The 12,503-nt window shown below is 43.6% G+C and overlaps 1 protein-coding gene across 1 annotated transcript; it reads left to right on the top strand.

The window, feature by feature from the left end:
- The first annotated feature begins 315 nt into the window (after positions 1-315).
- Positions 316-4,436, top strand: fabp2 (fatty acid binding protein 2). The gene is made up of 4 exons (XM_033019680.1): positions 316-422; positions 933-1,105; positions 1,350-1,457; positions 4,092-4,436. Exons 1-4 carry the CDS (start codon positions 356-358, stop codon positions 4,140-4,142), a joined length of 399 nt encoding a protein of 132 aa, XP_032875571.1. The 5' UTR covers positions 316-355; the 3' UTR covers positions 4,143-4,436.
- Positions 4,437-12,503: the final 8,067 nt, after the last annotated feature.

Here is a 12,503-nt window from a genome sequence, read left to right as displayed (position 1 = left end):
CATGTAAAGGTAAAACAATTGACAATGGCTGATTAAAACAGAATTAGGCTGTTGCATCATCCACTAAATTGCAAGTGTATTCATTTAAAATAAACACGTCAATGTTCTGGAACATTGAAAAACACAATCAAGATAATGATGAAAGTGGACTTGGCCTGCTTTTAAAATTTAAAACACACTAAAATAATTCTGCACTGCAGTGTCCTTGAAAGGAGTCATATGTGGCAGTTGAACTTTATCCACCCAGGGTGTGTACAGACTGATAATATTCTAATTTTGATTGTTGTGTGTTTTAAAAAGCAGAGCTGGAGAAGAGATTCCACACTTGTTGGAGAACCTCACCCCAATTACAAAGATGACATTCAATGGTACCTGGAAGGTTGATAGAAATGAGAATTATGAACAATTTATGGAGCAGATGGGTAAGTGTTAAATGAGATAATAGTCTACCCCTGCAGAAACATTGCACTGAATTAGAATTATTATGAACTGTATAAATTCTTCTACGACTGGAAAATCAGAACAGTTCGGAGAATGTTAAATTGCTAATTGTTGAATTTCGAAACAATCTTAATTTTCAAATGTGAAAGGTATCTTGGCCAAATTAACATATTCATTATTACTTTACAAAAGAACTGTGAGAAATCAATATCTAATTTTAGTATTGTACCAGAAAAACTCGCATTCATGAAATGTAATGTCATAATATGAAGTATTAACATGGTTAAGGTGATATCGTCTTGTGCATTTTTTTCTATTAGAAATTTTTAAAAATCCTCTATGATTAATAAAATATTTAATACCATTTCTTGTAAATATAAAAAGTAATAACGCACTATCATTCTTACGGGTGAGACTGAAACTATCCAAATCAAACATAAAGTGCTTATCATTCAATTAAATACTGGTACAATTCTCACTTTGATTACCAGGGGTAAATGTCATGAAAAGAAAGCTTGCTCTCCATGATAACCTGAAGATTACGATTCACCAAGATGGACAGAATTTTACTATTAAAGAAGCCAGTACCTTCCGCACAAAAGATGTTGAGTTCATACTGGGCGAATCATTTGAATATTCCTTGGCAGATGGAACAGAAGTTCAGGTAAAAATAAAAAGCAATTTATTTTCCTAAATACAGATCAATTAACATAATTTAATATTCATGTAATCAATGTCATATCATATTGATATTAATTTAATTAATATCAAATTGTCCCTTCATTTGAATTCAACTTTCCTTTTTCAGTGTTTTGGATTTGCTCTGTACTTTCCTATTTGTATAATTCATATAAGATTCTGAGATTCATCGTTTTTATAACTGATGGAATTTATCCCTTTTACAATAGGGTTCATGGAACCTTGATGGGGCCAAACTTGTTGGAAAGTTCACAAGAAAGGACAATAACAAGGAACTATTGACACACAGAGAAATTGTTGGCAATGAACTTGTTCAGGTGAATCTGGTTATACCAGAACCAATAAAAAAAAAAAAGGCGATGGATGACAGCACCACATTTGTACATGATCTCATGTAATTAGGATTTGTTTTTAAATTCGAGTTCAAACAAATACCATTAACATTAACATATTCTATTCTAGTTTTTATGTAAGCATTTTGTATAAACTCTTCAAGAAAGAAATTCATCTGTAAATCTATCCTTTATCAGTAGGGATAAGCAGTCTATATAATATATATCATTGAGAAAGACATTTATTATAATGTATCAAGGAATGATGCACTTTAGAGATCAGTCACATTAGGTAAACGTGGCATCCGCCTTTTGAAACGGATGCAAAAGATATTGAACAATATTTTCTAGCCTCCTCACTTTAATGAACACATTTTAAAATCATTATTTCATTGCCATTTGGGATAAGCTTTCCATGTGTAATATTGGATTTTCCAACTTGTTAATAAGAGTGTTGACATTTCAAGAGAGGCCCAGCAGTTAGTTCGATGGCACAGCAGGTAGAGCTGCTGTCTTACGACGCCAGTGACCCGGGTTTGATCCTGACTACGGGTGCTGTCTGTACGGAGTTTGTACGTTCTCCGCATGTCCCCATGGGTTTTCTCTGGGTGCTCCGGGTTGCTCCCACATTCCAAAGACGTACAGGATTTTAAGTGGCTTTGGTAAGAATTGTAAATTGTCTCTGGTGTGTAGGATAGTGCTAGTGTCTGGGGATCACTGCCGGCATGGACTCACTGGACCTAAGGTCCTGTTTCCGTACTTTATCTTTAAACTAAACAGAGTCTGTGTGTTGTACAGCCTGTCTGATAATCAGGATGGAAATGAAAATCAGCAATGAAGAGCAAGTGTCTGCTGTGGCAAATATCTAACACTATCAACCAAAGGCAAATTTTGAGCTAATGTTTAAACCACATTCTCTGGATATCCAAAACCATTTCCACCGCCACACGACTCCTCTTGAAATGTCAACACTCTTGTTAGCAAGTTGGGAGATCCAATATTACACATGGAAAGCTTATCCCCAATGACAATGAAATAATGATTATATAATGTGTTGCTTAATGGCAGGATGCTAGAAAATATTACTCAATATCTTTTACGGCTTCAACGGGAAGATGCCACGTCTACCTAATCGGATTGAGCTGTACAGTGAAGTATTCTTTGATACACTAACCACGTAATCACTAAACTGCTGCCTGCAGATCAATATACCCACAAGGTCAGCTATGTATTGCTGGGAGGGTTGGTAAAATGTAGCACATGCCTTCAGGTCCCTCTTCAGTGAACCATGTTTCCCATGACGTGAATCGCATTTGAAGCCTTCAGCTGGCATGTGAACAATCAATAGCCACTCAACAGGCAGCACTAGTTGAGGTTGGGAACAGCAGGGGGCAGAAATGTGGGTAGTTTTGCAGCAGAACTGGAGTATCAAGAGTGGGGGATGTGTCTGGCCGGAGCTGGAGAAATGTTCAGGGTCAAGATTAAGCACACTGGGGATCAGGAACATAGGTCAGATTTCTGCTAGAGCCGGTATGTAGGGGGAGGGAGCGCCAGGTTCACAAACAAGATGAAAATTATCTTTGAAAGCTGAAACATACCTTGACATAGTTGACCGTACCATGTCAATGGAGTCTTAGTATTATTGGCAACAACCTTACAGGTATCTGTATATTGTTTGTTATCCTTGGGAATCCCTTACAGAGTACCTTTGCTAAAATGATGAGTTAGTGGACTGCACAGAAGTATCATTTAAATTACGTGTCGAGTCCAGAATGCAAATTTGAACCCATGACCTTGTGATTCGGAAGATCTGTATGATTAAATCAAGCGGATATTTAAAGACTCAGTGCATGCCACACACTCTGGTGTTTGTTTGTTAGACTTGATCATTTTACATCAGCTGAAATTCCACCCAAATATGGTATAATCTGTGGAGTGGCTTTGGATAAGTTAATTCCTTTGATGCCAACACAAATGTGTTTCACATGGGCATGATCACGAGTGTCTTCAGTTGACAAAAAAATGCAATTCTCGTCCAAGCCACATTTCAATGAAATTGCAGTGGTAGGAACATAATCAATTCTACTACCTCTAGGTTTTCCAAAATTAAATATTGCAGCATATTTGGGTGGCACAGCTGGTAGAGCTGCTGCCTCACGGCACCAAAGATTGGATTTGTTCCAGACCTTGGGTGCTGCCTGTGTGAAGTTTACATCTTCTCCCGTAACCGCGTGGGTTTTCTCCAGGTACTCCGGGTTCCTCCCCCATCCGAAAAATATGTAGGTTTGTAGGTTAATTAGTCTCTGTACTTTGCCCCAAGCATATATGAGTGGATGCAAAACTGGGATAGCATAGAACTAACGTGTATTGGTGATCGATGATTGGCTTTGCCTCGGTGGGGCGGAGGGCCTGTTTCCATGCTGTATCATTCAATTATTTCAATCAATTTTAAAATATTATTTTTACTACTTGAAATGCACTTAAATTTTGAATATAAAGTAGTCCCTTTCATCTCTGCTGTCAATAATGTCAACCAGTTTGGCACAAATTAGGCGTACTTTTATGAAAGGTTCCCTGTGCACAGAACTGATATAATAACCTCTATTGAATTTCTTACAGACTTATTCATATGATGGAGTTGATGCCAAGAGATTCTACAAAAAGGAATAGAGCCCACGGCATTATCATTGCAATGAATCACTGAAAATTTTGGTCATAGTTTTCCAATCATCTCAACTCCACAACAGTTCTACCCATAAATATGACTTTCAGGATCGTGTAAAGATAAAACGACGAATTATCAGTCTTGCTGGTATCAGACAATATACTGTGCAAAAGAAAATGATTGATATCAAGAAGTATGGTCAATTATGCCTGAACTTAGCAACGTGCCTCCATTAATTCACCTCATGAAGAGCTGTAAACATTTATTTGATTGCATTTATACAAGTGTGCTTATGTTCTAACCGGAAATGTATATTTTCTATATTGGTGAAAACTGATTATGATAAAATAACTTTTATAAATGTTGCTCACAGCTTATGCAAATTGTATTGTATATATGTTTATTTTATAGTGTACCCTGGCTATAATGGACAATGTGGGGGGGGGGGGGGGGGGGGGGGGAATGGTGTCTGTTATTGCCAATTGTGGCAGCACAAGGTCCAGCCAGGGAGTTGGCACAAGCCGGGGTGACATGGGTGCAGCCGGAGCGATGGCAAGTGTTGGGGGAGGCATGGGCATGGACAGCCGGCACCAGGGCAAGTTGCCAGGGGAAAGCAGGGCCGGGGTTGGAGCTGGCAACCTTCAGTGGGTCAGTCCGCTATATCGAAATCCGATATAGAGAGGAAGGAACTACAGATCCTGGTTACTACAGATGCTGGTTTACACCAAATATAGACACAAAATGCTGGAGTAACTCAGGAGGTCAGGCAGCATCTCTGGAGAAATAGAATAGGCAACATTTCAGGCCGAGACCCTTTTTCAGACCCTGTTAAAAAGAGGGTTTACTGTACTGCAGTTGTGATTCATCATGCGATCTTGGTATCAATGAGCAAGTTTAGAATGAATGATCTCTTTGTTGTAAATATAATAATAATAATAATACATTTTATTTTTGGGCGCCTTTCAAAAATCTCAAGGACACCTTACAGAGATTAACAAGAATAATAAAACATATAGTCGGAATAAAATAAATAATAAAGACATCACAAAAACACAAATTAAAAACAGAATTCAATCCAAAGACAAAAAAAAAATCAAAAACACAATGTGAAGAGAGAGCAGCGGCAGCTAAAGCGCGCCAGCGTCCACTCTCCCTTCACGGCAGCCATCTTGGACACAGACTAACATGTTTACTTACAGACAAAAAAATCATCCCCCCACAAGGGATACCACTGTGGGGGAAGGCACAATGTCCAGTCCCCAGCCCCAGTTCACCCAAAGTCAGGCCTATTGAGGCCACCGCAGTTGCCTCTACGGAGGCCCGATGTTCCTGGCCATTCTCACCGGGTGCTGTTGCCCTGGCGTCGGGAGAGTCCTCTCAGCGGCTGGGCCACCTGGGACGGCCGCTTCCTGACTGGGGACCGCGGCTTCCGAAGCCGACAAGGCCGCGCCGGTTTGGAGCACCCAGGCTCCCGATGTTAGAGTCGGCACCGCCCGCTCCGCTCCGCAGCCCGGAGGTGTTGATCTCGGCGGTCACAGCTCACCGGAGCTCCAGCGCGTCGATCCAGCGCGGCGACCTAGGCAAGGCATCGCCCGCTCCGCGATAGCGCCCCAGCGCTGTGCCGCCACCGAAGCCGAGGAGCTGGGCGGTCCCCGCCAGGAAACGGCGCTCCACACCCGCTGGTAGGCCACGGGTCGACGGGGCAGCCCGTAGAAAAAGCTGCCTCACCGACCAGGTAGGGACCTAGAAGTATAATTACCTCCTTCCCTCCACATTAAAAAGTCCATTCTCCAACAGACAGAGGACAGGACTTACTAAAACTCCAAAAAAAAGTGAGTTAAAACGGACGGCTGCTGGTTAGCAGCCATTCCCCAAGATGGCTCCTCCCTCACTCGTGGTTGAGTGATGCTGAAATATTATTGCTGGGTATTTTAATCCTTTGCTTCACTCTCACTTTGACCACAGCTGGTTCTAATAAAGCGACAGGGAATCTCAAGATGTCGCACCTCACCTTTAAACACTTACAATTTTCTAAAATCAACATGCAATTTCCTGTGCAAACATTTACTCTCATTTGTACTGAGGGTAGGTGCTGACATGTGTGACCATGCAGCATTTAGACTGAGGGCTTGCATGCAGAGGGGAAATGGAAAGAGGGCCAAGGAAGGGTCTCTGGTGAACTACTGTTCGCAGGAATGAGGAAAGAAGAGGTGATTGATGAGATTCCTGGGCTACTTATGAATGAGCAGGAATGCAACCTGATGAAAGCAGCCCCACCCAGGTGGATAACAGAAAAGAGGTATTTGAAAGTGAATATTGCCGAAGGCTGCAAACAAGTTGCAGAGCAAGAGGAAGAATACGTTTTCATCATCATGGTCACACAAGATATGATGTGTTACTTTGACGATGGCCTCATCAGCCCTGCGACGGTGCTGTGGCAAAATTGTTACAGATGGCGCAGTGGTAGAGTTGCAGCCTTACAACGAATGCAGCACCGGAGACCCGGGTTCGATCCTGCTTACGGGTGCTGTCTGTACGGTGTTTGTACGTTCTGCCCGTGATCTGCATGGGTTTTCTCAGAGATCTTTGGTTTCCTCCCACACTCTAAAGACGTACAGGTTTGTAGGTTAATTGGCTTGGTAAGTGTAAAAAAAATTGTCTCCAATGGGTGTAGGATAGTGTTAATGTGCGGGGACAAAAAATTGTCCCTAGTGGGATAGTGCTAATAGTGCAGGTGTTTCCGCGCTGTATCTCTAAACTAAACTAAACTAAAATTTAGGAGTTGACACCATGTTCAATGATCTTGGAAGGTGATATACATTTATTTGAAGTGGGAAAGATTTCTGTCTGAGATTAATTTGACAAAAGACGTGAGGTACAAGGCTTGCTTTTAGAACAATAGAATAATTAAATTCAAAATTAGCAAATGCAAAGAGAGCAAAAACATGACAAAAAAAGTAAAGCAAAGCACAAAGTGTTGGAGGAGCTTAGCAGGTCAGGCAACATCTGTGGAGGAAATGGGCAGGTGGTGTTTTGGGTTGGGTCCCTTCTTCAGGCTGACAATAGACAATAGACAATAGGTGCAGGAGTAGGCCATTCGGCCCTTTGAGCCAGCACCGCCATTCAATGTGATCATGACTGCCTTCCCCCATATCCCCTGACTCCGCTATCTAAGAGCCCTATCAAGCTCTCTCATGAAAGTATCCAGAGAACCGGCCTCCACCGCCCTCTGAGGCAGAGAATTCCACAAACGCATAACTCTCTGTGTGAAAAAGTGTTTCCTCATCTCTGTTCTAAATACCTTACCTCTTATTCTTAAACTGTGGCCCCTGGTTCTGGACTCCCCTGCCTCTAGCTTGTTCAAACTCTTAATAATCTTATGATTCAATAAGATCCCCTCCCATCCTTCTAAATTCCAAAGTATACAAGCCCAGCTGCTCCATTCTCTCAGCATATGACAGTCCCGCCATCCCGGGAATTAACCTTGTGAACCTACGCTGCACTCCCTCAATAGCAAGAATGTCCTTCCTCAAATTAGGGGACCAAAACTGCACACAATACTCCAGATGTGGTCTCACTAGGGCCCTATACAACTGCAGAAGAACCTCTTTGCTCCTATACTCAACTCCTCTTGTAATGAAAGCCAACTTGCCATTCGCTTTCTTCACTGCCTGCTGTACCTACATGCTTACTTTCATTGACTGATGAACAAGGACCCCCAGATCCCGTTTTACTTCCCCTTTTCCCAACTTGACACCATTTAGATAATAATCTTCCTTCCTGTTTTTGCTACCAAAGTGGATAACCTCACATTTATCTGCATTAAACTTCATCTGCCATGCATCTGCCCACGCACCCAACCTGTCCAAGTCACCCTGCATTCTCATAGCATCCTCCTCACAGTTCACACTGTCACCCAGCTTTGTGTCATCTGCAAATTTGCTAATGTTATTTTGAATCCATTCATCTAAATCATTATTGTATATTGTAAATAGCTGCGGTCCCAGCACCGAGCCTTGGCTGATAGTAATAGAGGAAAAAAAGCTGGAAATGAGAGTTTTGATGGGGCAAGTGAGAGTTAGATACAGGTGAGGGAGGGTTTCATTGGCAGACGGGTGGAGTAAGTAACAAAGACTAGAGGTGAAAAGGAAACAAAGGTGTCAGATAAGGAGAGAAGATAACAAGATGCAGGTGGGAGGGGTTGAGGGGAGGGGACAGTGGATCAATGGGAAAATGAAGTTTGTGTGTGCATTCACTCTGGCAATGGAAAGACCCAGAACCGAAAGGTTGGTATGGGAATGGGAAGAGGAGTTAAGATGGGAGATCCAGAAGGCCTTTGCAGACCAAGACCAAGTGATCAGTGAAATGGTCGCTGAGTCTACACTCTGTCGTAACGATGTACAGGAGACCATACCATGAGCACATAATCTAATAGATACGGTTTGAAGAGGTGCATGCGAATCTCTATCTCATCTGGAGGAGGTTCTGGGGTCCCTGGATAGAGGTGAGGGAGGATCGCTGGTCAGTGTGGATCAAGGGGTTGTGAAGTGAATGATCTCTGCAGAAAACAAAAAGGAACAGGGAAAAGAAGATGTTAGTTTAGTTTAGGGATAAAGTACGGAAACAAACCATTTCAGCACACCGTCCGCTCCCACACACTAGTTCTATTCTACACACTAGGGACAATTTACAGAAGGTAATTAACCTACACACCTACACATCTTTGGAATGAGCGAGGATACTGAAACACCAGAAGAAAACCCAGTCACAGGGAGACTGTATAAACGCGGCAAACACAGCACCTGTTGTCAGGCTCAAAACCAGGTCTCTGGTGCTGTAAGGTAGCAACTCTACCACTGTGCCGCTGTGCCAAGTTACTGGTGGTGGGGTCACATAGAAGGTGATGGATAAGTTGGAGAATGATGTGTTGGATGCGGAGGCTGGTTGGGTGATAGATGAAGACCATGAAAATTCTATATACTTTTAGTTTAATTTAATTTAGAGAATTAGCATGGAAACAGGCTCTTCGGCCAACCGAGTCCACACCGACCATCGATCCCCGCACATTAACACAATCCTACACACACTAGGGACAATTTACACATACCCAAGCCACTTTACCTACAAACCTGTACGTCTTTGGACGTGTGGGAAGAAATTGAAGATCCCGGAGAAAACCCACACAGGTCACGGGGAGAACGTACAAAGTCCGTACTGACAGCACTCGTGGTTGGGATCGAACCCGGGTCTCCAGTGCTGCAAGCTGTGTAAGGCAGCAACTCTACTGCTGCGCCATCATGTCACCCGCCCTGTCTGGGGGAAAGGGGTGATGGATCCATCCACAATAGCAGGGGGAAAACCACGTTTACTGAAGAAAGAGGACATCTCAGATGTCCTAGGATGGAAAGCCCCATCTTACGAGCACCGGTGACAGAGATGGAGAAATTGAGAGTAACGGATGGCACATTGCAAGAGGCATGGTGAGAGGAGGTGTTGTCAGGGTAACTGTGGAAGTCACTGGGTTTTAAATAGATGTATGGCAATAGCCTGTCCCCTGTGATGGAGAAGGAGAGATCACAAAAGAATGGAGAGATATCAGAGATAGTCCAAGCAAATTTGAGGGCAGGATGGAAGTAAGTAGAAAAGTTGATTAAATGAACAGGTTGTGCAAGGATGCAGAAGGCAGCCCCAGTGCAGTGGAGAAAGTGTTGAAGGATAGTCAGAGTACATTTGGAACAAGGATTGTTCAACATAACCAACAAAAAGGTAGGCATAGCTGGGACCCATGAGGATGTCTATGGCTTTGTCTTTGACGAAGGAAATGAGAGGAGTCAAAAGAGAAGTTGTTAAAAATGAGGGCAAATTCTGCCTGACAGACGAGAATGCTAGTTAACAGTCTGAAGAAAGGTCCCAACCCAAAACATCATCTGTACATTTCCTCCCCAATGCTACCTGACCCATTGAAACTTCTCTACATGGGTGAGACCAAGCGCAGGCTTGGCGATCGCTTCGCCCAACACCTCCACTCAGTTCGCAATAACTAACCTGATCTCCCGGTGGCTCAGCACTTCAACTCCCCCTCCCATTCCGAATCCGACCTTTCTGTCAGCAAATTGGAGGAACAGCACCTCATATTCCACTTGGGTAGTTGGTAAGAACATTGACTTCTCCAATTTCAGGTAGTCCTTACTTTCTCTCTCCTTCCCCTCCCCTTCCCTGCTCTCCCTCAAGCTTACTGTCTCAGCTTCCTTTCCTTTTCCCCGCCCCCCCCCCCCGACATCAGTCTGAAGAGGGGTCTCAACCCGAAACATCGCCTATTCCTTCTCTCCATGGATGCCGCCTCACCCGCTGAGTTTCTCCAGCATTTCTGTCTACCTTCGATTTTTCCAGCTTCTGCAGTTCCTTCTTACACATTGAATTCTTCCAGCACTTTGAGTTTTGCTCAAGATTCCAATATCTGCGGTTCCTTGTGCTTCCGACAAGTAATACATTCTTGCTCTAAGATTTTAACTGACCTCATCTTAATTCTTAAATTGGCAGATCAGCTGAAAGGGCATAAAATTCTTGATTTTCAAAGAAGGAATGCTGTCCTCAGTGTCCTGCATGCACTTTTTGACAGCCTTTGGGACACCCAGGGGAGAGGAAGTGGAGGATTGGTTGCGTATAATGATACAATGGGCAGTGCTGCTGTCTCAGAGCTCCAAAGCGGTTTTCTCCCACATCCCAAAGATGTGCTGATTGGTAGATTCATTGGTTGAAGTAAAATAGCTGGATGGTGACCAGTGAATCAGGCAAATGGTGAGAGGGGATGGTTTATAAGGAAGGTGTAACATTTTCAGCATTTTTATTGGAAGAATTCACGGTGGTGCAGCAGTAGGGTTGCTCCCTTACAGCGAAGACTCGGGTTCGATCCCGATTATGGGTGCTGTCTGTACGGAGTTTGTACATTCTCCCCGTGACCGCGTGGGTTTTCTCCGAAATCTTCGGTTTCCTCCCACACTCCAGACGTACAGGTTTGTAGGTTAATTGGCATACTTGGTATCAGTGTAAATTGTCCCTAGTGTGTGTAGGCTTGTGTTAATGTGCAGGGATCATTGGGCCGAAGGGCCTGTATCCGCACTGTATCTCTAAACTAAACTAAATTCCTTTTAATACTTTAAATAGCGTAAAAATTCTGAATACCTAGTTTATTGTTCAGTTTTGCTGATTATGATAAAAAGTTGCAAAACAATGTTGTCCATGAAGGATCACTGACAGCAGATTCTGGATTGCCTATAAATGCAAATTCCAGACTTTGCTATCAGATTTTATCCATGCTAATGATGATAGTTTCAAGGCTGAGTTCCTCCCATTGCAAATTCCAGACAACTGTTGTCGACAGTTTGGCATCAGGGACGATGCCAGTTTCAGCAGTGACCACACCAACACTCGCAATATGGTGAACTCACATTAAACCAGCATCTGCGGTTTCTTCCTACATCTAGCTAAATGTTTTGTTTACATTGGTAAGGCAGTCTAGAACCACTTGGGGGCACTGTCCCTCACCATCAGGGCACGTGTGCAGTGATGGTAGTCTCAAGCTTGCTCAGTCCTGAGCTTTGAAGGAGGATGCATGGCAATCTCAGGCTTCTCCCTGCTGTTCACCCATGGGTCAAGAGGAAGCACCGGCAGTCTTAGGTTTATCCTTGCAGCTCAGATTTCAGCTTAGAAGCTGTCAAACCTGCAACAGGGGAACAGAGTTAGGCAGGGTGACTGGTGACTTCTAACCTCTGCCCTCTGACTTTCCCCCCCCCCCCCGGCTAAAGCTGCTGGGTTTATAAGGAGTAAGCAAGCGTGGACAATAGACAATAGGTGCAGGAGTAGGCCATTCGGTCCTTCGAGCCAGCACCGCCATTCAATGTGATCATGGCTGATCATCCACAATCAGTACCCCGTTCCTGCCTTCTCTCCATATATCCCCTGACTCCGCTATTTTTAAGAGCCCTATCTAGCTCTCTCTTGAAAGCATCCAGAGAACCGGCCTCCACCGCCCTCTGAGGCAGAGAATTCCACAGACTCACCACTCTCTGTGGATCAGGTGGTCAAACCAATATCAGCTAATTGGACAGAGTTGTTATCAATGCTCCTGGTGATTGGGCTCTTCTGGCCTGTCAGCCAGTCAATAAGGCCATGAAGAAGAATAGAATTAGGCCATTTGGCCCATCTCTTATGTCGACAGAGATTCGATTTTTTCCCGTATCGTATCTCCTTCTGCACTGCGGTCTAACATCGAGGAGTTGGCGGCCTCTGCTGGGGACCGAGTTCGGGAGCTCCAACCTAGGGAGCCTGTAGACTTTAACATCGTGGAGCTCGCGGTCTCTGATTAG

This window comes from Amblyraja radiata, chromosome 1 (assembly GCF_010909765.2).
Source record: "Amblyraja radiata isolate CabotCenter1 chromosome 1, sAmbRad1.1.pri, whole genome shotgun sequence".
Classification (NCBI taxonomy): domain Eukaryota; kingdom Metazoa; phylum Chordata; class Chondrichthyes; order Rajiformes; family Rajidae; genus Amblyraja; species Amblyraja radiata.
The sequence above is the reverse complement of the archived record's forward strand: the minus strand, read 5'-3'. Positions and strand labels throughout refer to the sequence as shown.

Bases quoted from the DNA above. Each gene is read 5' to 3' on its own strand.
- fabp2 (XM_033019680.1), top strand. From the start codon at position 356: ATGACATTCAATGGTACCTGGAAGGTTGATAGAAATGAGAATTATGAA. The intron at 423-932 runs GTAAGTGTTAAA...TTTGATTACCAG, and splicing joins ACAATTTATGGAGCAGATGG to GGGTAAATGTCATGAAAAGA. The intron at 1,106-1,349 runs GTAAAAATAAAA...CTTTTACAATAG, and splicing joins CAGATGGAACAGAAGTTCAG to GGTTCATGGAACCTTGATGG.